The sequence below is a fragment of the Salvelinus alpinus genome, chromosome 2, assembly GCF_045679555.1.
Source record: "Salvelinus alpinus chromosome 2, SLU_Salpinus.1, whole genome shotgun sequence".
Lineage (NCBI taxonomy): Eukaryota > Metazoa > Chordata > Actinopteri > Salmoniformes > Salmonidae > Salvelinus > Salvelinus alpinus.
The window spans coordinates 93,724,923-93,750,769 of record NC_092087.1 but is presented as its reverse complement, the minus strand read 5'-3'; the positions used below and the strand labels follow the sequence as shown (position 1 = coordinate 93,750,769).

The 25,847-nt window shown below is 43.8% G+C and overlaps 1 protein-coding gene across 2 annotated transcripts in view; it reads left to right on the top strand.

Annotated features, from left to right (window-relative positions):
- The first annotated feature begins 1,243 nt into the window (after window positions 1-1,243).
- Window positions 1,244-25,847, top strand: part of LOC139568296 (GTPase IMAP family member 7-like) — a 34,933-nt gene continuing 10,329 nt past the window's right edge. Inside the window, exons 1-4 of one of the 2 annotated variants that reach the window (XM_071390044.1) lie at window positions 1,244-1,462; window positions 13,855-13,985; window positions 14,134-14,169; window positions 17,547-17,660. In XM_071390044.1, coding sequence (XP_071246145.1) covers window positions 13,970-13,985; window positions 14,134-14,169; window positions 17,547-17,660 — 166 coding nt within the window. In that variant the 5' untranslated portion in view covers window positions 1,244-1,462; window positions 13,855-13,969. Of the gene's footprint in view, window positions 1,463-13,854; window positions 13,986-14,133; window positions 14,170-17,546; window positions 17,661-25,847 lie in introns of those variants that run through there. The other variant, XM_071390045.1, reaches the window with a different exon arrangement.

Below are 25,847 nucleotides of genomic sequence, written 5' to 3'. Positions count from 1 at the left end.
AGCGGAGAAGGTACGGTGGGATTCAAAATGGTCAGTGATCTGTTTGTTAACTTGGCTTTCGAAGACCTTAGAAAAGCAGGGTAGGATAGATATAGGTCTGTAGCAGTTTGGGTCTAGAGTGTCTCCCCTTTGAAGAAGGGGATGACATACCCTCATAGGTCACTAACCTACCCTCATTACTGGCATGCCGTTCCAAATTATATGTCATATTTTTTGCTCATATAATTTAAAAAACAAGTCGCTAGGTTTAGGAAAGGCCATAAAAAAGTTAATTAGGGTGATTTTTCCACAAATAGACAGGTATTTTCCTTTCAGTGGTAGCAAGATCTTATTTATTTTTGCTAATTTTCTATTAAAATGTATTGTGGTGAATTTATTTATTTATTTCGGGATATGAATACCAAGTATGTCCACTTCACCGTCAGACAATTTTATTGGTAAACTACACGGTAATGTAAAAGTTAATTTTTTTGTAATCCAATACATAATATAGTACACTTCTCATAATTTGGTTTTAATCCAGAGAGGTTAGAAAAATTATCTAGATCCTCTATGGGATCGAAATTGTGGATTTAAAAGAAAACATGAATCATCAGCGTACAATGACACCTTTGTTTTTAAGCCCTGGATTTCTAGGCCCTTGGTATTATTGTTGGATCTGATTTTAATAGCTAACATTTTGATGGCCATAATAAAAAGACATGCACAACCTTGTTTTACTCCTCTTGACAGTAAAACTTTCTGAGAAGTATCCATTATTTACTATTTTATTCATTCATGAAAACAAAAATGTGCTTTTTGGTCTTAATTTAAGGTTGGGGTCAGGCATTAGAGTTACCAGTGTAGTTAAGGTTAGGATTAATTAGTAAATAAAAAACACAAGGCTACAAATAATTATTATGAAATTAATAAATTGAGTAGTTTATAACAATAGCTTGCTTTAAAAAGAAAAATCAGATTTGATGACTGTGTGGCTGTGCCAGCTAGTGACCACTCTGATCCTCATGTCGCGGGCCCTCATGTCGCGGGCCCTCATGTCTCCTGTCTCTGAGTTGTCTCCAGAACAAGATTCATGAGGAAAAACAATTACCTGCATTATTAGTTCTTTTGGCACATACTTTGCCTCCAGTAACATGCACACTTGCATATACATACATATTTCTCTGTTCTGGTAAAAGAGAAGTTGATGGTCCAAAAAACAGGATATGGTACTCTATAACTACGCTGAAAAGCCATAAGCAGCACACACACACTCAAAGGTTTCTCAGAAACGTCTTTGTTCTGGTAAAACAGCAGTAGAGGGTGTGGTCACTAGTTTGAAGCACTGTTAAAGCTGACTGAATAGTTGGATCTCAGATCATTATTTGTCTTCACTTCCAACTAACCAGTTACATTGAGAAGTGGAGCTGATGAACTACAGAACAGCTTTCTAAGAACATCCAGGAAGAAGAGAAGGAAAACGGTAAGAACGTTTATTCACAAATGTATTTAGAAATCTTTTTGTTAAAATATGAACATATTTCTAGCAGCAACACCATGAAGATTTAATAGCAATGCCACGGAAACAATAAGTAGTCAAAGGGACTTTTACTCAGAAATGCAAAAACACAACTTTTACTGTTGAATGGCAAAGAAAAGAAAATGAGACTACTTGTAATTCCCTGTCCTTACTGAGATGAAATGACTAGAACACTACAGCATAATGATACAACTTCCCTCTGTCACTGATATTAAAATGATTTAATATAATATATTTTTATCATCAATTGCACACAAGGTCCAACCAAAACTTGACTTCCACTTTTAACCCAACCTCTCTGAATTGGAGAGGTGCAGGGGCAGACTGCCATATTTACCACCTGGGGAGCAGTTGTCAGCTCGGGGATTAGAACTACACGCGTGTTAAAAAGGGTTCCAAAAGGGTTCTTCGTCTGTTCCCATAGGATAACCGTTTTCGGTTCTTTTTTGGTTCCCTATGTGGGAAGGCTTCTACATGGAACCAAACATTGTTATTCAAAGGTTTCTCCTATGGGGACAGCCGAAGAACCCTTTAAGGTTCTTTATAGCACATTTTTTTCTAAGAGTGTAGCAACCTTTCGGTTACTGGCCCAACACTCTAACCACTAGGCCGCCCTGTAGTGGTTGTATTAAAATAAGGGAAGCAAGGTCTCAGTGGTTCAGTCAAACAGTGTTTACTAAACGGCAGCTGTTCCAGTTCCAGCTGGTATGCAATGGGTTTATGGGCATTTAAAAATACCATTTGTTACAAATCCCTTCGGCCCTACAGTCTAGGGGGGGATGGTGATGGGACCCGTAACATAACTCATGCAAATTATAGTAGTGACAAAGAGTGAAAACGAAATAACCACGACAACTAAGATCTACCGTCAAACACTCAGGGTTTATTTCTAAACACACGGTAAAGGGGGGGAGCAGGAAAGGGGCTGAGCTGGACCCAAGGAATGAAACAATAATAATCCAAAAACACCCCCAAGCTAGACTAGCCTATTCCAACAACAACTAACCAATAAATACAGGGAGTGGTCCGCCCAGTTCTAACTAGTGTTTTTAACAACGTTTACCTATGGGTAGTGTATGCCCAAGGGCGTCTTATTTTGGTTACCCCCTTTTCCCACCATTAAACAAACACTCAAACACCATAACAAACACAATACTAAGGGAAAAGGAGCAGGTGTCTTCCGATTAGCGACTGATTGATGACTGATTGGTGAATGATGATTGTCACCTGTGAGTAGGGGAGAAGGAGAGAAAAGAAATGCACAGGATACACACAGAACACTTGTATCCGTAACACCATTCATGTTCCTTATGACACACAAATACAGATCATTTCCAATGAGCTTGTTGTTATGTCTGAAAGCATAATAACTGTATGGAAAAAAACTACTAATGCAGAAATGATATAGTCGAATTGTTGATGTTTGATGAGGCACTCAGTTTTTGTTGAACATTTCAGGATATTCCACATAAATCTATTAAAATTGGACAATTTTCACCAGAGTTGACCTTTGACCTGCTAAATATCGCATTACAAATCCAAAATGAACTTGAAATCTAGCCTTAATTTATGTTTCACAGCAAACATGTTATTTCCAATTTGAGCTGTCCTCATGATACCAGTAGAGAATGATGAGGGAGACAGCAGTCCTCATGATACCAGTAGAGAATGATGAGGGAGACAGCTGTCCTCATGGTACCAGTAGAGAATGATGAGGGAGACAACTGTCCTCATGGTACCAGTAGAGAGATGAGGGAGACAACTGTCCTCATGGTACCAGTAGAGAGAGATGAGGGAGACAGCTGTCCTCATGGTACCAGTAGAGAATGATGAGGGAGACAGCTGTCCTCATGGTACCAGTAGATAATGATGAGGGAGACAGCTGTCCTCATGGTACCAGTAGAGATGATGAGGGAGACAGCTGTCCTCATGGTACCAGTAGAGAATGATGAGGGAGAGAGCTGTCCTCATTGTACCAGTAGAGAATGATGAGGGAGAGAGCTGTCCTCATTGTACCAGTAGATAATGATGAGGGAGAGAGCTGTCCTCATTGTACCAGTAGAGAATGATGAGGGAGACAGCTGTCCTCATTGTACCAGTAGATAATGATGAGGGAGACAGCTGTCCTCATTGTACCAGTAGAGAATGATGAGGGAGACAGCTGTCCTCATTATACCAGTAGAGCGATCATATCAAACGAAATCAAAATGTTATTTGTCACATGCGCCTAATACAACAGGTGTAGACTTTAGTGTGAAATGTTTACTTACAAGCCCTTAACCAGTAATGCAGTTTTAAGAAAAGAGTTAAGAAAATATTTAACTAAAGTAAAAAAATAAATAAAAATAACACAATACAAATATCAACGAGGCTTAATAGAGGGAGTACCGTTACCGGGTGGCTGGAGTCTTTTTTTTGGGCCTTCCTCTGACACTGCCTAGTATAGAGGTCCTGGGTGGCAAGAAGCTTGACCCCAGTGATGTGCTGGACCGTACGCACTATCCTCTCTTGCGCCTTACGGTCGGATGCCAGGCAGTGATGCAGCCAGTCAGGATGCTTTCAATGGAGCGGCTGTAGAACTTTTTGAGGATCTGAGGACACATGCCAAATTTTTTCTGTCTCCTGAGGGGGAATAGGCATTGTCGTGCCCTCTTTACGACTGTCTTGGTGTGTTCGAACCATGATAGTTTGTTTGTGATGTGCACACAAAGGAACCAGAAGCTCTTGACCCGCTCCACTACAGCCCCGTCGATGTGAATGGGGGCATGTTTGGACCTCCTTTTCCTGTAGTCCACAATCAGCTCCTTTGTCTTGCTCACGTTGAGGGAGAGGTTGTTGTCCTGGCACCACACTGCCAGGTCTCAGACCTCCTTCCTATGGGCTGTTGCTGTCGGTGATCAGGCCTTCCACCGTTGTGTTGTAGCAATCTTAATGATGGTGATGGAGTTGTGCTTGGCCACGCAGTTGTGGGTGAACAGGGCGTACAGGAGAGGACTAAGCATGCACCCCTGAGGGGCCCCCGTGTTGAAGGTCATCGCGGAAGATGTGTTATTGCCTACCCTTACAACCTGAGGGCGGCCCGTCAGGAAGTCCAGAATCCAGTTACAGAAGGAGGTGTTTAGTCCCAGTGGGGCAGTTGGCTGTTGCACAGTAGAGAACAGTCTTGTACACCTGTGATATAATGCTCATTATAAACTGGGTGGTTTGAGTCCTGAATGCTGATTGGCTGACAGCTGTGATATATCAGACCGTACAGTGGCGGTTCTAGCTTGTATGGCTCCCTGGGCGAACCCCCGTTTCAGCAGTCCCCCCCGCCAAAAAAAAGGCACCATTCTGCACTAAGTGTAATTTTTATTCAGTCATTTGGAACAAAACAAATAAATCACCATAACATTTAAGACTATATAAATATGCAAATATATAGAAATATAAGACTCATAAATGTCAAAAAGAAGTAACAAAGACAAGTAGAAACAAATTGTAGTGTATATAAATACAAATAAAAAAGAGAATTGAATTATTACACTATTACCCTATTGCTAACAAAAAACACAGAAGTAAAACTAAATTGCACAAATCCTACATTACACAAATACACAAATAGAATTACACTTATAAAGAAGAGAATCTGGGGTGAAGACTCATTCCGATCAGAGGGAGGGAAGCGGCTGAAAATAAATTGTTTTAGCTATGTTATTAACCTGAGCTGTTAATGTGTGAGGGAGAGATTAAGGTCTGCTCTAGCAGTGAGTGGGGGAGGTGTGTGTGCTGTCCGTGTGAGTAGCGCGGAGTGCAGCACTAGATATACCAACTAGTTATCATAGGTTATTTATCATCTGATTACATTGGAGTACCTGTCTTGTAGTACCTGTCTTGAAGTACCATTGCAGTACCTGTCTTGTAGTTCCACTGGAGTACCTGTCTTGTAGTACCTGTCTTGTAGTTCCACTGGAGTACCTGTCTTGTAGTACCTGTCTTGTAGTTCCATTGCAGTACCTGTCTTGTAGTTCCACTGGAGTACCTGTCTTGTAGTACCTGTCTTGTAGTACCTGTCTTGTAGTATCATTGCAGTACCTGTCTTGTAGTTCCACTGGAGTACCTGTCTTGTAGTACCTGTCTTGTAGTTCCACTGGAGTACCTGTCTTGTAGTACCTGTCTTGTAGTACCTGTCTTGTAGTATCATTGCAGTACCTGTCTTGTAGTACCATTGTAGTACCTGTCTTGTAGTACCTGTCTTGTAGTTCCATTGTAGTACCATTGTAGTTCCTGTCTTGTAGTTCCCCTACCCAGGATTTATTTTGAAAGTTACAACTCATTTACAGCATTTCTATACAATAAAAAAACGTTTACATGCTATTTTGAGAACAGCAAAAACAAGTGAAAACGACCCAATTTTTGCTAGTAGGCCGTCATTGTAAATAAGAATTTGTTCTTAACTGACTTGCCCAGTTAAATAAAGATTAAATAAAATATATGCCAATATCTTCTGGTAGGGATGGGAATGCAACTAATCCTTCTTATGCAGATGAAAAATATATATATTTTTTGCAAATGTCTACAAATTTGTTTTTGCATTTGTATTGTAAAATATATATGCAGATGTATGCAAGCTATTGTGAGGAGTTTATAGTAAATACCTATTAACAACTGAATTCATCGTTGCGCTTTGGCTCTTTTCCCCTATTTGGTCTGATGGGTCCATCTAGTGGTGACCTTGAACACAACACACTCTGGTCTGATGGGTCGCAGGGACAGAGGTGGAGCTTAGCACTTAGCAGGATAATTATCTCCAGCCAACCAAGCCTTAAACTGTCCCGGAGCATCAGCTCTCAGAACAACAGGTTCAGCTTCTACCTCCAAGCCAAAACACTGCTACATAGCAATAAGACTGCTAAATAGTAAATTAATGGTTAATAGTTATCTGCACTGACTCTATTCACATTCACTAGACTATACATATACACTATCTACAGGGCCTTCAGAAAGTATTCATACCCCTTGACTTATTCCACATGTTGTTGTGTTACATGTTGTTGTTTTGCATGTTATTCAATCATTGCACCCACACAGCTCATGCGCGTCGACGAACGTTTGTGTTGCCAGGCGCTAAAATAGAACTTGGTTATATTTGTGGCGCTGAACACGCTGCAAGTCCTGACTCTCCCATCTACCCATTGGTTTTTAGGAGCACATACCCTCGTGCCATCTACCCATTGGTTTTTAGGAGCACATACCCTCGTGCCATCTACCCATTGGTTTTTAGGAGCACATACCCTCGTGCCATCTACCCATTGGTTTTTAGGAGCACATACCCTCGTGCCATCTACCCATTGGTTTTTAGGAGCACATACCCTCGTGCCATCTACCCATTGGTTTTTAGGAGCACATACCCTCGTGCCATCTACCCATTGGTTTTTAGGAGCACATACCCTCGTGCCATCTACCCATTGGTTTTTAGGAGCACATACCCTCGTGCCATCTACCCATTGGTTTTTAGGAGCACATACCCTCGTGCCATCTACCCATTGGTTTTTAGGAGCACATACCCTCGTGCCATCTACCCATTGGTTTTTAGGAGCACATACCCTCGTGCCATCTACCCATTGGTTTTTAGGAGCACATACCCTCGTGCCATCTACCCATTGGTTTTTAGGAGCACATACCCTCGTGCCATCTACCCATTGGTTTTTAGGAGCACATACCCTCGTGCCATCTACCCATTGGTTTTTAGGAGCACATACCCTCGTGCCATCTACCCATTGGTTTTTAGGAGCACATACCCTCGTGCCATCTACCCATTGGTTTTTAGGAGCACATACCCTCGTGCCATCTACCCATTGGTTTTTAGGAGCACATACCCTCGTGCCATCTACCCATTGGTTTTTAGGAGCACATACCCTCGTGCCATCTACCCATTGGTTTTTAGGAGCACATACCCTCGTGCCATCTACCCATTGGTTTTTAGGAGCACATACCCTCGTGCCATCTACCCATTGGTTTTTAGGAGCACATACCCTCGTGCCATCTACCCATTGGTTTTTAGGAGCACATACCCTCGTGCCATCTACCCATTGGTTTTTAGGAGCACATACCCTCGTGCCATCTACCCATTGGTTTTTAGGAGCACATACCCTCGTGCCATCTACCCATTGGTTTTTAGGAGCACATACCCTCGTGCCATCTACCCATTGGTTTTTAGGAGCACATACCCTCGTGCCATCTACCCATTGGTTTTTAGGAGCACATACCCTCGTGCCATCTACTCATTGGTTTTTAGGAGCACATACCCTCGTGCCATCTACCCATTGGTTTTTAGGAGCACATACCCTCGTGCCATCTACCCATTGGTTTTTAGGAGCACATACCCTCGTGCCATCTACCCATTGGTTTTTAGGAGCACATACCCTCGTGCCATCTACCCATTGGTTTTTAGGAGCACATACCCTCGTGCCATCTACCCATTGGTTTTTAGGAGCACATACCCTCGTGCCATCTACCCATTGGTTTTTAGGAGCACATACCCTCGTGCCATCTACCCATTGGTTTTTAGGAGCACATACCCTCGTGCCATCTACCCATTGGTTTTTAGGAGCACATACCCTCGTGCCATCTACCCATTGGTTTTTAGGAGCACATACCCTCGTGCCATCTACCCATTGGTTTTTAGGAGCACATACCCTCGTGCCATCTACCCATTGGTTTTTAGGAGCACATACCCTCGTGCCATCTACCCATTGGTTTTTAGGAGCACATACCCTCGTGCCATCTACTCATTGGTTTTTAGGAGCACATACCCTCGTGCCAGCTACTCATTGGTTTTTAGGAGCACATACCCTCGTGCCAGCTACTCATTGGTTTTTAGGAGCACATACTCACATGGGTGATTGAAAGATGAACTGAGGTTGGTTGTGGTAATGCACCTTAATACAGTTAGTTGCCTTTCACACCTGTTGTATTCGGCACACGTGACAAATAAACTTTGAATTGATTTGAACCGCCATATAAAGTCCAAAGAAGAAAAAGAAGCCTGAAGGAAGAAGGAGAGATGACTAGAAACTATTATGTTTACCGTATTTAAGTATTTACACTCTTGAGCTGTGAGTCTTTCTGGGTAAGTCTAGGAGTTTTACACACCCGGATTGTACAATATTTTCACATTATTCTTTAAAAAATATTACATCTCTGTCAAGTTGGTTGTTGATCATTGCTAGACAGCTATTCAAGTCTTGCCATAGATTTTCAAGCCGATTTAAGTAAAAACTGTAACAAGGCCACTCAGGAACATTTAATGGCTTCTTGGTAAGCAACTCCAGTGTAGATTTGGCCTTGTGTTTTAGGTTATTGTCCTGCTGAAAGATTAATTTGTCTCCCAGTGTCTGTTGGAAGGCAGACTGAACATGGTTTTCCTCTACATTTTTGCCCGTGCTTAGCTCTATTCCGTTTCTTTTTAACCTAAAATAAACCTTTCCGATGACAAGTATAGCCATAACATGACGCAGCCACCACCATGCTTGAAAATTAAAAGTGGTACTCAGTGATATGCTGTGTTGGATTTGCCCCAAACATAAAACTTTGTATTCAGGACATAAAGTTAATGTCTTTGCCACATTTTTTGCAGTTTTACTTTAGTGCCTTATTGTAAACAGGATGCATGTTTTGTATAGTTTTTACCCATCTACCAATACTGTAGGTGCCCTTCTTTGCGAGGAATTGTAAAACATTCCAGGCTTTATGGTTGAATCTGTGTTTGAATGTCACTGCTCGACTGAGGGACCTTACAGATAATTGTATGTGTAAAGTACAGAGATGAGGTAGTCATTCAAACATCATGGTAAACACTATTATTGCACACAGAGTGAGTCCATGCAACTTATTATGGCAAATGTTATTAAGGACATTTTTACTCCTGAACTTATTTAGACTTGCCATAACAAAGGGGTGGATTACTTATTGACTCAAGACATTTCAGCTTTTCATTTTTAATTAATTTGTATACATTTCTAGAAACATAATTCTACTTTGACATTATTGGGTATTGTGTGTAGGCCGGTGACACAATCTCAATTTAATACATTTTTAATTCAGCCTGAAACACATTTACATTACATTTACATTTAAGTCATTTAGCAGACACTCTTATCCAGAGCGACTTACAAATTGGTGCATTCACCTTATGATATCCAGTGGAACAACCACTTTACAATAGTGCATCTAACTCTTTTAAGGGGGGGGGGTTAGAAGGATTACTTTATCCTATCCTAGGTATTCCTTAAAGAGGTGGGGTTTCAGGTGTCTCCGGAAGGTGGTGATTGACTCCGCTGACCTGGCGTCGTGAGGGAGTTTGTTCCACCATTGGGGTGCCAGAGCAGCGAACAGTTTTGACTGGGCTGAGACACAACAAAATGTTGAAAAAGTCAAGGGATGTGAATATTTTCTGAAGACATTGTAGATTCTAACTTTACATCTCTGGCTAAAATAGACTTGATAAATTAAAGCTTGGACTGTGGTCGCTATAAACAGCTCATAAGTTCTATAAGCCTCTTAATAATCACAAAGATATCTTAGAACACACTCACTGACTCACAATGCATTGATCACCCCCCCCCCCTACACACACACACACTTTACCCTGCCTTCATGTACATGCTACCTCAGCTACCTTGTAGTGGTACAACAAAGAAACAAGATGCTCTGGTCTGATTAAACCAAGATTGAACTCTTTGGCCTGAATGCCAAGTGTCACGTCTGGAAAACCTGGCACCATCCCTATGGTGAAGCATGGTGGTGGCATTATCAGCTGTGGGGATGTTTTTCAGCGGCAGGGACTGGGAGACTAGTCAGGATCGAGGCAAAGATGAACAGAGCAAAGTACAGAGAGCTCCTTGATGAAAACCTGCTCCAGAGCGCTCAGGACCTCAGACTGGGGCGAAGATTCACCTTCCAACCGGACAATGACTATACGCACACAGCCAAGACAATGCAGGAGTCGCTTCGGGACAAGTCTCTGAATGTCCTTAAGTGGCCCAGCCAGAGCATGGACTTGAACCCGATCAAACATCTCTGGAGAGACCTGAAAATAAATGTTCAGCAACGCTCCCCATCCAACCTGACAGAGCTTGAGAGATTCTGCAGAGAAGAATGGAAGAAACTCCCCAAATACAGGTGTGCCAAGCTTGTAGTGTCATACCCAAGAAGACTCAAGGTTGTAATCACTGCCAAAGGTGCTTCAACAAAGTACTGAGTAAAGGTTCTGAATACATTTGTAAATTATATATATATTTTATTTTTAATAAATTAGCAAACATTTCTAAAAACATGTTTTTGCTTTATCTTTATGGGGTATTGTCTGTAGATTGATGAGGGGAAAACTATTTTATCAATTTTAGAATAAGGCTGTAACCTAACAAAATGTGGAAAAAGTCAATGGGTCTGAACACTTTCCTAAGGCACTGTATATAGATGCACGGTGATCTGGTACTCCCTGTATATAGCTCCACATTGATCTGGTACTGGTACTTCCTGTATATAGCTCCACATTGATCTGGTACTGGTACTCCCTGTATATAGCTCCACATTGATCTGGTACTGGTACTCCCTGTATATAGCTGCACAGTGATCTGGTACTGGTACTTCCTGTATATAGATGCACAGTGATCTGGTACTGGTACTCCCTGTATATAGCTCCACAGTGATCTGGTACTGGTACTCCCTGTATATAGCTCCACAGTGATCTGGTACTGGTACTCCCTGTATATAGATGCACAGTGATCTGGTACTGGTACTTCCTGTATATAGCTGCACATTGATCTGGTACTTCCTGTATATAGCTCCACAGTGATCTGGTACTGGTACTCCCTGTATATAGATGCACAGTGATCTGTTACTGGTACTCCCTGTATATAGATGCACAGTGATCTGGTACTGGTACTCCCTGTATATAGCTCCACAGTGATCTGGTACTGGTACTCCCTGTATATAGCTCCACAGTGATCTGGTACTGGTACTCCCTGTATATAGATGCACAGTGATCTGGTACTGGTACTCCCTGTATATAGCTGCACATTGATCTGGTACTGGTACTTCCTGTATATAGCTGCACATTGATCTGGTACTTCCTGTATATAGCTCCACAGTGATCTGGTACTGGTACTTCCTGTATATAGCTCCACAGTGATCTGGTACTGGTACTTCCTGTATATAGCTGCACATTGATCTGGTACTTCCTGTATATAGCTCCACATTGATCTGGTACTGGTACTCCCTGTATATAGCTGCACATTGATCTGGTACTTCCTGTATATAGCTCCACAGTGATCTGGTACTGGTACTTCCTGTATATAGCTGCACATTGATCTGGTACTTCCTGTATATAGCTCCACAGTGATCTGGTACTGGTACTTCCTGTATATAGCTCCACATTGATCTGGTACTGGTACTCCCTGTATATAGCTCCACATTGATCTGGTACTGGTACTCCCTGTATATAGCTCCACATTGATCTGGTACGGGTACTCCCTGTATATAGCTCCACATTGATCTGGTACGGGTACTCCCTGTATATAGCTCCACAGTGATCTGGTACTCCCTGTATATAGCTGCACATTGATCTGGTACTTCCTGTATATAGCTCCACAGTGATCTGGTACTGGTACTTCCTGTATATAGCTCCACAGTGATCTGGTACTGGTACTCCCTGTATATAGCTCCACATTGATCTGGTACTGGTACTCCCTGTATATAGCTCCACAGTGATCTGGTACTGGTACTCCCTGTATATAGCTCCACAGTGATCTGGTACTGGTACTTCCTGTATATAGCTCCACAGTGATCTGGTACTGGTACTCCCTGTATATAGCTCCACAGTGATCTGGTACTGGTACTTCCTGTATATAGCTCCACAGTGATCTGGTACTGGTACTCCCTGTATATAGCTCCACAGTGATCTGGTACTGGTACTTCCTGTATATAGCTGCACAGTCGTCTGGTACTCCCTGTATATAGATGCACAGTGATCTGGTACTCCATGTATATAGCTCCACAGTGATCTGGTACTGGTACTCCCTGTATATAGCTCCACGGTGATCTGGTACTGGTACTCCCTGTATATAGCTCCACAGTGATCTGGTACTCCCTGTATATAGCTCCACGGTGATCTGGTACTGGTACTCCCTGTATATAGCTCCATATTGATCTGGTACTTCCTGTATATAGCTCCACAGTGATCTGGTACTCCCTGTATATAGCTGCACAGTGATCTGGTACTCCCTGTATATAGCTCCACAGTGATCTGATACTGGTACTCCCTGTATATAGCTCCACATTGATCTGGTACTGGTACTCCCTGTATATAGCTCCACAGTGATCTGATACTGGTACTCCCTGTATATAGCTCCACATTGATCTGGTACTGGTACTTCCTGTATATAGCTGCACATTGATCTGGTACTGGTACTCCCTGTATATAGCTCCACAGTGATCTGGTACTGGTACTCCCTGTATATAGCTCCACAGTGATCTGGTACTGGTACTCCCTGTATATAGCTCCACATTGATCTGGTACTGGTACTTCCTGTATATAGCTGCACATTGATCTGGTACTGGTACTCCCTGTATATAGCTCCACATTGATCTGGTACTGGTACTCCCTGTATATAGCTCCACATTGATCTGGTACTGGTACTCCCTGTATATAGCTGCACATTGATCGCACATAGCCTGGGATTCAATCCAATACTGCATAGACAGACATGGGCTGGGATTCATTGGTCAGGCAGAAAAATGTCTGACCATGGCTTTGACCCCACTCTCCACAGACGTCTCAGGGGGAGTTGGGATATGCAACAAACACATTCCAATTCCCACAAGTACACACTACTACACACTACTACACACTACTACACACTACTACACACTACCACACACTACTACACACTACTACACACTACTACACACTACAAGAGTTAAATAGGACAAATATAATACTATAGTCACCATGCTAGTGAGCCTGACCTGAATAATCTCATGACTGTTTTAATCTATTATCATCATGTCAGGTACCTACAGGTTCTCTTTCCATGTTAGGAAACATGACTAGACATGTTGATTGCTTCAAAACAGCAAAATACATTCCATACAGCTCTGGTAAAAGACCAGATAGGTATCTAAAGAGATAGAAGGAAAGACATTGACTCATGTGGGATGTGTCACAAATGGCATCATATTCCCTTTATTGTGCACTACTTTGACCAGGGCCCTAGTGCACTATAAAGTGAACAGGGTGCCATTTGGGATGAAACCCACATGTACCTCCCACAACACAATCCTCCTTCTTAAAGGCAAGAGAGAGAGAAGCACTCAACTTCACCTGGACTTCTGTGAGGCGGAGAAGAGAGCTGAAGGACCTTTCCTGGGATCAACTTCAGTCCTCAAACGTGAGATAAAAAAATCATCATGGCAGAGGAGCGTAGTGAGTGTTACATAACAGCTTTATAACTTATAAAAACATATGTGATTCACAAAAACATTTTGAAAAGTTCCATTAAATAAGAAAAACTGTACAGCTGTCAATCTGAACCGGATATACAATTAGACATGTATTGTTTAATGTACTACAGTTCCTTTACTTGAGGAGGAAGAGATGCCAGACTTCGGTGAGTATTTATTTTATTTATTTCACCTTTATTTAACCAGGTATGCCAGTTCAGAACAAGTTCTCATTTCCAACTGCGACCTGGCCAAGATAAAGCAAAGCAGTTTGACACATACAACAACACAGAGTTACACATGGAGTAAACAAACATACAGTCAATAATACAGTAGAAAAACAAGTTTAGGCCATAGTGGCGAGGTAAATACAATATAGCAATTAAACACTTGAATGGTAGATGTGCAGTAGATGAATGTGCAAAGTAGAAATACTGAGGTGCAAAGGAGCAAGATAAATAAATAAATACTGTAGGAGATGAGGTAGTTGGATGGGCTGTTTACAGATGGGCTATGTACAGGTGCAGCGATCTGTGAGCTGCTCTGACAGTTGGAGCTTAAAGCTAGTGAGGGAGATAAGAGTCTCCAGTTTCAGTGATTTTTGCAGTTCGTTCCAGTCATTGGCAGCAGAGAACTGGAAGGAGAGGCGGCCAACAAGGAATTGGCTTTGGGGATGACCAGAGAGATATACCTGCTTGGAGCGCGTGCTACGGGTGGGTGCTGCTATGGTGACCAGCGAGCTGAGATAAGGCGGGGCTTTACCTAGCAGGGTCTTGTAGATGACCTGGAGCCAGCGGGTTTGGCGACGAGTATGAAGCGAGGGCCAGCCAACGAGAGTGTACAGGTCGCAGTGGTGGGTAGTATATGGGGCTTTGGTGACAAAACGGATGGCACTGTGATAGACTGCATCCAATTTGTTGAGTAGAGTGTTGGAGGCTATTTTGTAAATGACATCGCCGAACTCGAGGATCGGTAGGATGGTCAGTTTTACAAGGGTATGTTTGGCAGCATGAGTGAAGGATGCTTTGTTGCGGAATAGGAAGCCAATTCTAGATTTAATTTTGGATTGGAGATGTTTGATGTGAGTCTGGAAGGAGAGTTTACAGTCTAACCAGACACCTAGGTATTTGTAGTTGTCCACATATTCTAAGTCAGAACCGTCCAGAGTTATGATGCTGGATGCGCGGGCAGGTATGGGCAGCGATCGGTTGAAGAGCATGCATTTAGTTTTACTTGTATTTAAGAGCAGCTGGAGGCCACGGAAGGAGACTTGTATGGCATTGAAGCTCGTCTGGAGGGTAGTTAACACCGTGTCCAAAGAAGGGCCAGAAGTATACAGAATGGTGTCGTCTGCGTAGAGGTGTATCAGAGACTCACCAGCAGCAAGAGCGGCATCATTGATGTATACAGAGAAGAGAGTCGGCCCAAGAATTTAACCCTGTGGCACCCCCATAGAGACTGCCAGAGGCCGGGACAACAGGCCCTCCGATTTGACACACTGAACTCTATTGGAGAAGTAATTGGTGAACCAGGCGAGGCAATCATTTGAGAAACCAAGGCTGTTGAGTCTGCCGATAAGGATGTGGTGATTGACAGAGTCTAAAGCCTTGGCCAGGTCAGTGAATACGGCTGCACAGTATTGTTTCTTATCGATGGCGGTTAGGATATCGTTTAGGACCTTGAGCGTGGCTGAGGTGCACCAATGACCAGCTCTGAAACCAGATTGCATAGCGGAGAAGGTACGGTGGGATTCTAAATGGTCGGTAATCTGTTTGTTAACTTTGCTTTCGAAGACCTTAGAAAGGCAGGGTAGGATAGATAGTTGATTTCCAATCTTTATGAATCTCAGACGACACGAAAGAGAGGTTGAACAGGCTAGTAATAGGGGTTGCAACAATTTCGGCAGATCATTTTAGAAAGAAAGGGTCCAGATTGTCTAGCCTGGCTGATTTGTAGGGGTCCAGATTTTGCAACTCTTTCAGAACATCAACTAACTGGATTTGGGAGAAGGAGAAATGGGGGAGGCTTGGGCGAGTTGTTGTGGGGGGTGCAGGGCTGTTGACCGGGGTAGGGGTAGCCAGGTGGAAAGCATAGCCAGCCATAGAAAAATGCTTATTGAAATTCTCAATTATCGTGGATTTATCGGTGGTGACAGAGTTTTCTAGCCTCAGTGCAGTGGGCAGCTGGGAGGAGGTGCTCTTATTCTCCATGGACTTTACAGTGTGCCAGAACTTTTTTGAGTTTGTGTTGCAGGAAGCAAATTTCTGCTTGAACAAGCTAGCCTTGGCTTTCCTAACTGCCTGTGTATATTGGTTCCTAACTTCCCTGAAAAGTTGCATATCACAGGGGCTGTTCGATGCTAATGTAGAACACCACAGGATGTTTTTGTGCTGGTCAAGGGCAGTCAGGTCTGGAGGGAACCAAGGGCTATATCTGTTCCTGGTTCTACATTTTTTTGAATGGGGTATGTTTATTTAAGATGGTGAGGAAGGCATTTTTAAAGAATAACCAGGCATTCTCTACTGACCTGATGAGGTCAATATCCTTCCAGGATACCCCGGCCAGGTCGATTAGAAAGGCCTGCCCGCTGAAGTGTTTCAGGGAGCTTTTGACAGTGATGAGGGGAGGTCGTTTGACCGCAGACCCATTACGGATGCAGGCAATGAGGCAGTGATCGCTGAGGTCTTGGTTAAAAACAACAGAGGTGTATTTAGAGGGCAAGTTAGTTAGGATGATATCTATGAGGGTGCCCGTGTTTACGGATTTGGGGTTGTACCTGGTAGGTTCATTGATAATTTGTGTGAGATTGAGGGCATCACGCTTAGATTGTAGGATGGCCGGAGTGCTAAGCATTTCCCAGTTTAGGTCACCCAGCAGCACAAGCTCTGAAGATAGAGTATGACTCCAATTCAGATTTTTTATTTATTTTACCTTTATTTAACTAGGCAAGTCAGTTAAGAACAAATTATTATTTACAATGACGGCCTACCGGGGAACAGTGGGTTAACTGCCTTGTTCAGGGGCAGAACGACAGATTTTTACCTTGTCAGCTCGGGGATTTGATTTAGAAATCTTTCAGTTACTGGCCCAATGCTCTAACCACTAGGCTACCTGCCACCCCAAAAGAAGAAAGATGGTTAGAGAATTAATAAACCCCAATTTCCTCTGTTGTCAAACAGCGAATGGGTAACCTTCTGTAGAGCATACGGTTTATGCATTGGTTCACCAAGCCAACCAATGTACAAAAATTCAGATCACATTATTCTCTCATAAATAACACATATTTCAGAGTATACTATGTAATCCTTGAATTAACTGTAGATGGATTATGAAAGATCCACACCCATAGGTGTTTCATCAATCTATCCCGTGGAGAATGACTGCCATGCAGGTAAAATAACAGTTGTATTGGACAAAAAAAACTAGTGATGCAATAGCTAGTCTTCACTGTTGCTGTTAGCTGATAATGATGTCACTGTGAATCTAATTAAATGACTTTGCTAGTTGATAATGATAAAATGTGTTACCATTTGTACTTCCACAGATTCAGTACAGCCAGCTGATCTGAGAATAGTTCTGCTGGGGAAGACTGGAGCAGGGAAGAGTGCAACAGGAAACACCATCCTGGGGAGAAAGACCTTTCCAGAAAAGTCCTTATGTGAGTCTGTAACAAAAAACTGCCAGAAACAGAGAAGAGTGGTGAATGCTAAAAAAATGGATACAAAAAAAGTAAAGTTTCACTCTTAAGTTCCTCTTGTTAAAGTCAGCTACAGAGCACCATCTACAGTAAGATATGTACTAGTGGGACCTTTAGCAGGACGGTCATGGTGAATTATTGAAATTGTTGCTACTTCTGTAACAAAATCATAATAACAGTGCAATTACAGATCAAATCCAATTTTATTTGTCTCATGCGCCGAATTCAACAGGTGTAGACTTTACAGTGAAATGCTTACTTACGAGCCGTTTACCAACAATGGCAGTTTTAACCTCTTAAAACCTCTACAGGATCAGTGGGTCCCCCCGCGGGACGGTTGAGCTAAAGTAGGCTAATGTGATTAGCATGAGGTTGTAAGTAATAAGAACATTTCTCAGGACATAGACATATCTGATATTGGCACAAAGCTTATGTTTTTGTTAATCTAACTGCAATGTCCAGTGTACAGTAGCTATTACAGTGAAAGAATACCATGCTATTGTTTGAGGAGAGTGCACAGTTATGAACATGAAAATGTATTAATAAACCAATTAGGCACATTTGAGCAGTCTTGATACAACATTTTGAACAGAAATGGAACGGTTCATTGGATCAGTCTAAAACTTTGCACATACACTGCTGCCATCTAGTCTATGTCCTGGGATTTTTTTTCTTACAACGTCATGCTAATCACATTAGCGCGCGTTAGCTCAACCGTCTCGCGGACACCAACCCCCTAGAGGTTTTAAGAAGAAGAAAAAGTGTTAAAGTATTTACAAAAATTAACTGAAGTAAAAATGTTATAAAAATAAGGAGTAACAATAAAATAACAGTAGCGAGGCTATATACAAGGGGTACCGGTACAGAGTTAATGTGCGGGGGCACCAGTTAGTCGAGGTAATTGTGGTAATATATACATGTAGGTAGAGGTAAAGTGACAATGCATAGATAATAAACAGAGAGTAGCAGCACATTATTCTCTCATTAATAATACTTATGTCAGAGTGTACTATGTTTTCCTTGAATCAATGTTGCAAAAATACTTTCCCTCTCTCCCACACCTCAAACAAAGATACCTTCCCTCTCTCCCACACCTCAAACAAAGATACCTTCTTTCTCTCCCACACCTCAAACAATGATACCTTCCCTCTCTCCCACACCTCAAACAAAGATACCTTCCCTCTCTCTCACACCTCAAACAAAGATACCTTCTTTCTCTCCCACACCTCAACCAAAGATACCTTCCTTCTCTCCCACACCTCAACCAAAGATACCTCCCCTCTCTCCCACACCTCAAACAAAGATACCTTCCCTCTCTCTCACACCTCAAACAATGATACCTTCCCTCTCTCCCACACCTCAACCAAAGATACCTTCCCTCACTCCCACACCTCAAACAAAGATACCTTCCCTCTCTCCCACACCTCAAACAAAGATACCTTCCCTCTCTCTCACACCTCAAACAAAGATACCTTCCCTCTCTCCCACACCTCAAACAAAGATACCTTCCCTCTCTCCCACACCTCAACCAAAGATACCTTCCCTCTCTCCCACACCTCAACCAAAGATACCTTCCCTCTCTCCCACACCTCAAACAAAGATACCTTCCCTCTCTCTCCCACACCTCAAACAAAGATACCTTCCCTCTCTCCCACACCTCAAACAATGATACCTTCCCTCTCTCCCACACCTCAAACAATGATACCTTCCCTCTCTCCCACACCTCAAACAATGATACCTTCCCTCTCTCCCACACCTCAAACAATGATACCTTCTTTCTCTCCCACACCTCAAACAATGATACCTTCCCTCTCTCCCACACCTCAAACAAAGATACCTTCCCTCTCTCTCACACCTCAAACAAAGATACCTTCTTTCTCTCCCACACCTCAACCAAAGATACCTTCCTTCTCTCCCACACCTCAACCAAAGATACCTCCCCTCTCTCCCACACCTCAAACAAAGATACCTTCCCTCTCTCTCACACCTCAAACAATGATACCTCCCCTCTCTCCCACACCTCAAACAATGATACCTTCCCTCTCTCTCACACCTCAAAAAAAGATACCTTCTTTCTCTCCCACACCTCAAACAATGATACCTTCCCTCTCTCCCACACCTCAACCAAAGATACCTTCCCTCACTCCCACACCTCAAACAAAGATACCTTCCCTCTCTCCCACACCTCAAACAAAGATACCTTCCCTCTCTCTCACACCTCAAACAAAGATACCTTCCCTCTCTCCCACACCTCAACCAAAGATACCTTCCTTCTCTCCCACACCTCAACCAAAGATACCTTCCCTCTCTCCCACACCTCAAACAAAGATACCTTCCCCCTCTCTCCCACACCTCAAACAAAGATACCTTCCCTCTCTCTCCCACACCTCAAACAATGACACCTTCCCTCTCTCCCACACCTCAAACAATGATACCTTCCCTCTCTCCCACACCTCAAACAAAGATTCCTTCCCTCTCTCCCACACCTCAAACAATGTTACCTTCCCTCTCTCCCACACCTCAAACAATGATACCTTCCCTCTCTCCCACACCTCAAACAATGATACCTTCCCTCTCTCCCACACCTCAAACAATGATACCTTCCCTCTCTCCCACACCTCAAACAATGATACCTTCCCTCTCTCCCACACCTCAAACAATGATACCTTCCCTCTCTCCCACACCTCAAACAAAGATACCTTCCCTCTCTCTCACACCTCAAACAATGATATCTTCCTTCTCTCCCACACCTCAAACAAAGATACCTTCCCTCTCTCCCACACCTCAAACATTGATACCTTCCCTCTCTCCCTCTCTCCCACACCTCAAACAATGATACCTTCCCTCTCTCCCACACCTCAAACAAAGATACATTCCCTCTCTCCCACACCTCAAACAATGATACCTTCCCTCTCTCCCACACCTCAAACAAAGATACCTTCCCTCTCTCTCACACCCCAAACAAAGATACCTTCCCTCTCCCTCACACCTCAAACAAAGATACCTTCCCTCTCTCTCCCACACCTCAAACAATGATACCTTCCCTCTCTCTCCCACACCTCAAACAATGATACCTTCCCTCTCTCCCACACCTCAAACAAAGATTCCTTCCCTCTCTCCCACACCTCAAACAATGATACCTTCCCTCTCTCCCACACCTCAAACAATGATACCTTCCCTCTCCCCCACACCTCAAACAAAGATACCTTCCTTCTCTCCCACACCTCAAACAAAGATACCTTCCCTCTCTCCCACACCTCAAACAAAGATACCTTCCCTCACTCCCACACCTCAAACAAAGATACCTTCCTTCTCTCCCACACCTCAAACAAAGATACCTTCCCTCTCTCCCACACCTCAAACAAAGATACCTTCCTTCTCTTCCACACCTCAAACAATGATACCTTCCCTCTCTCCCACACCTCAAACAAAGATACCTTCCCTCTCTCCCACACCTCAAACAAAGATACCTTCCCTCTCTCCCACACCTCAAACAAAGATACCTTCCCTCTCTCTCACACCTCAAACAAAGATACCTTCTTTCTCTCCCACACCTCAACCAAAGATACCTTCCTTCTCTCCCACACCTCAACCAAAGATACCTCCCCTCTCTCCCACACCTCAAACAAAGATACCTTCCCTCTCTCCCACACCTCAAACAAAGATACCTTCCCTCTCTCCCACACGTCAAACAAAGATACCTTCCCTCTCTCTCACACCTCAAACAAAGATACCTTCCTTCTCTCCCACACCTCAAACAAAGATACCTTCCCTCTCTCTCACACCTCAAACAATGATACCTTCCCTCTCTCCCACACCTCAACCAAAGATACCTTCCCTCACTCCCACACCTCAAACAAAGATACCTTCCCTCTCTCCCACACCTCAAACAAAGATACCTTCCCTCTCTCCCACACCTAAAACAAAGATACCTTCCCTCTATCCCACACCTCAACCAAAGATACCTTCCTTCTCTCCCACACCTCAACCAAGGATACCTTCCCTCTCTCCCACACCTCAAACAAAGATACCTTCCCTCTCTCTCACACCTCAAACAAAGATACCTTCCATCTCTCTCCCACACCTCAAACAATGATACCTTCCCTCTCTCTCCCACACCTCAAACAATGATACCTTCCCTGTCTCCCACACCTCAAACAAAGATTCCTTCCCTCTCTCCCACACCTCAAACAATGTTACCTTCCCTCTCTCCCACACCTCAAACAATGATACATTCCCTCTCTCCCACACCTCAAACAATGATACCTTCCCTCTCTCCCACACCTCAAACAATGATACCTTCCCTCTCTCCCACACCTCAAACAATGATACCTTCCCTCTCTCCCACACCTCAAACAATGATACCTTCCCTCTCTCCCACACCTCAAACAAAGATACTTTCCCTCTCTCTCACACCTCAAACAATGATATCTTCCTTCTCTCCCACACCTCAAACAAAGATACCTTCCCTCTCTCCCACACCTCAAACATTGATACCTTCCCTCTCTCCCACACCTCAAACAATGATACCTTCCCTCTCTCCCACACCTCAAACAAAGATACCTTCCCTCTCTCCCACACCTCAAACAATGATACCTTCCCTCTCTCCCACACCTCAAACAAAGATGCCTTCCCTCTCTCTCACACCTCAAACAAAGATACCTTCCCTCTCCCTCACACCTCAAATAAAGATACCTTCCCTCTCTCTCCCACACCTCAAACAATGATACCTTCCCTCTCTCCCACACCTCAAACAAAGATACCTTCCCTCTCTCTCACACCTCAAACAATGATACCATCCCTCTCTCCCACACCTCAACCAAAGATACCTCCCCTCTCTCCCACACCCCTTCTCTCCCACACCTCAACCAAAGATACCTCCCCTCTCTCCCACACCTCAAACAAAGATACCTTCCCTCTCTCCCACACCTCAAACAAAGATACCTTCCCTCTCTCCCACACGTCAAAACAAAGATACCTTCCCTCTCTCTCACACCTCAAACAAAGATACCTTCCTTCTCTCCCACACCTCAAACAAAGATACCTTCCCTCTCTCTCACACCTCAAACAATGATACCTTCCCTCTCTCCCACACCTCAACCAAAGATACCTTCCCTCTCTCCCACACTCAAACAAAGATGCCTTCCCTCTCTCTCACACCTCAAACAAAGATACCTTCCCTCTCCCTCACACCTCAAATAAAGATACCTTCCCTCTCTCTCCCACACCTCAAACAATGATACCTTCCCTCTCTCTCCCACACCTCAAACAATGATACCTTCCCTCTCTCCCACACCTCAAACAAAGATTCCTTCCCTCTCTCCCACACCTCACACAATGATACCTTCCCTCTCTCCCACACCTCAAACAATGATACCTTCCCTCTCTCCCACACCTCAAACAAAGATACCTTCCTTCTCTCCCACACCTCAAACAAAGATACCTTCCCTCTCTCCCACACCTCAAACAAAGATACCTTCCCTCACTCCCACACCTCAAACAAAGATACCTTTCTTCTCTCCCACACCTCAACCAAAGATACCTTCCCTCTCTCCCACACCTCAAACAATGATACCTTCCCTCTCTCCCACACCTCAAACAATGATACCTTCCCTCTCTCCCACACCTCAAACAATGATACCTTCCCTCTCTCCCACACCTCAAACAATGATACCTTCCCTCTCTCCCACACCTCAAACAATGATACCTTCCCTCTCTCCCACACCTCAAACAAAGATACCTTCCCTCTCTCTCACACCTCAAACAATGATATCTTCCTTCTCTCCCACACCTCAAACAAAGATACCTTCCCTCTCTCCCACACCTCAAACATTGATACCTTCCCTCTCTCCCACACCTCAAACAATGATACCTTCCCTCTCTCCCACACCTCAAACAAAGATACATTCCCTCTCTCCCACACCTCAAACAATGATACCTTCCCTCTCTCCCACACCTCAAACAAAGATACCTTCCCTCTCTCTCACACCCCAAACAAAGATACCTTCCCTCTCCCTCACACCTCAAACAAAGATACCTTCCCTCTCTCTCCCACACCTCAAACAATGATACCTTCCCTCTCTCTCCCACCACCTCAAACAATGATACCTTCCCTCTCTCCCACACCTCAAACAAAGATTCCTTCCCTCTCTCCCACACCTCAAACAATGATACCTTCCCTCTCTCCCACACCTCAAACAATGATACCTTCCCTCTCCCCCACACCTCAAACAAAGATACCTTCCTTCTCTCCCACACCTCAAACAAAGATACCTTCCCTCTCTCCCACACCTCAAACAAAGATACCTTCCCTCACTCCCACACCTCAAACAAAGATACCTTCCTTCTCTCCCACACCTCAAACAAAGATACCTTCCCTCTCCCACACCTCAAACAAAGATACCTTCCTTCTCTTCCACACCTCAAACAATGATACCTTCCCTCTCTCCCACACCTCAAACAAAGATACCTTCCCTCTCTCCCACACCTCAAACAAAGATACCTTCCCTCTCTCCCACACCTCAAACAAAGATACCTTCCCTCTCTCTCACACCTCAAACAAAGATACCTTCTTTCTCTCCCACACCTCAACCAAAGATACCTTCCTTCTCTCCCACACCTCAACCAAAGATACCTCCCCTCTCTCCCACACCTCAAACAAAGATACCTTCCCTCTCTCCCACACCTCAAACAAAGATACCTTCCCTCTCTCCCACACGTCAAACAAAGATACCTTCCCTCTCTCTCACACCTCAAACAAAGATACCTTCCTTCTCTCCCACACCTCAAACAAAGATACCTTCCCTCTCTCTCACACCTCAAACAATGATACCTTCCCTCTCTCCCACACCTCAACCAAAGATACCTTCCCTCACTCCCACACCTCAAACAAAGATACCTTCCCTCTCTCCCACACCTCAAACAAAGATACCTTCCCTCTCTCCCACACCTAAAACAAAGATACCTTCCCTCTATCCCACACCTCAACCAAAGATACCTTCCTTCTCTCCCACACCTCAACCAAGGATACCTTCCCTCTCTCCCACACCTCAAACAAAGATACCTTCCCTCTCTCTCACACCTCAAACAAAGATACCTTCCATCTCTCTCCCACACCTCAAACAATGATACCTTCCCTCTCTCTCCCACACCTCAAACAATGATACCTTCCCTGTCTCCCACACCTCAAACAAAGATTCCTTCCCTCTCTCCCACACCTCAAACAATGTTACCTTCCCTCTCTCCCACACCTCAAACAATGATACATTCCCTCTCTCCCACACCTCAAACAATGATACCTTCCCTCTCTCCCACACCTCAAACAATGATACCTTCCCTCTCTCCCACACCTCAAACAATGATACCTTCCCTCTCTCCCACACCTCAAACAATGATACCTTCCCTCTCTCCCACACCTCAAACAAAGATACTTTCCCTCTCTCTCACACCTCAAACAATGATATCTTCCTTCTCTCCCACACCTCAAACAAAGATACCTTCCCTCTCTCCCACACCTCAAACATTGATACCTTCCCTCTCTCCCACACCTCAAACAATGATACCTTCCCTCTCTCCCACACCTCAAACAAAGATACCTTCCCTCTCTCCCACACCTCAAACAATGATACCTTCCCTCTCTCCCACACCTCAAACAAAGATGCCTTCCCTCTCTCTCACACCTCAAACAAAGATACCTTCCCTCTCCCTCACACCTCAAATAAAGATACCTTCCCTCTCTCTCCCACACCTCAAACAATGATACCTTCCCTCTCTCCCACACCTCAAACAAAGATACCTTCCCTCTCTCTCACACCTCAAACAATGATACCATCCCTCTCTCCCACACCTCAACCAAAGATACCTCCCCTCTCTCCCACACCCCTTCTCTCCCACACCTCAACCAAAGATACCTCCCCTCTCTCCCACACCTCAAACAAAGATACCTTCCCTCTCTCCCACACCTCAAACAAAGATACCTTCCCTCTCTCCCACACGTCAAAACAAAGATACCTTCCCTCTCTCTCACACCTCAAACAAAGATACCTTCCTTCTCTCCCACACCTCAAACAAAGATACCTTCCCTCTCTCTCACACCTCAAACAATGATACCTTCCCTCTCTCCCACACCTCAACCAAAGATACCTTCCC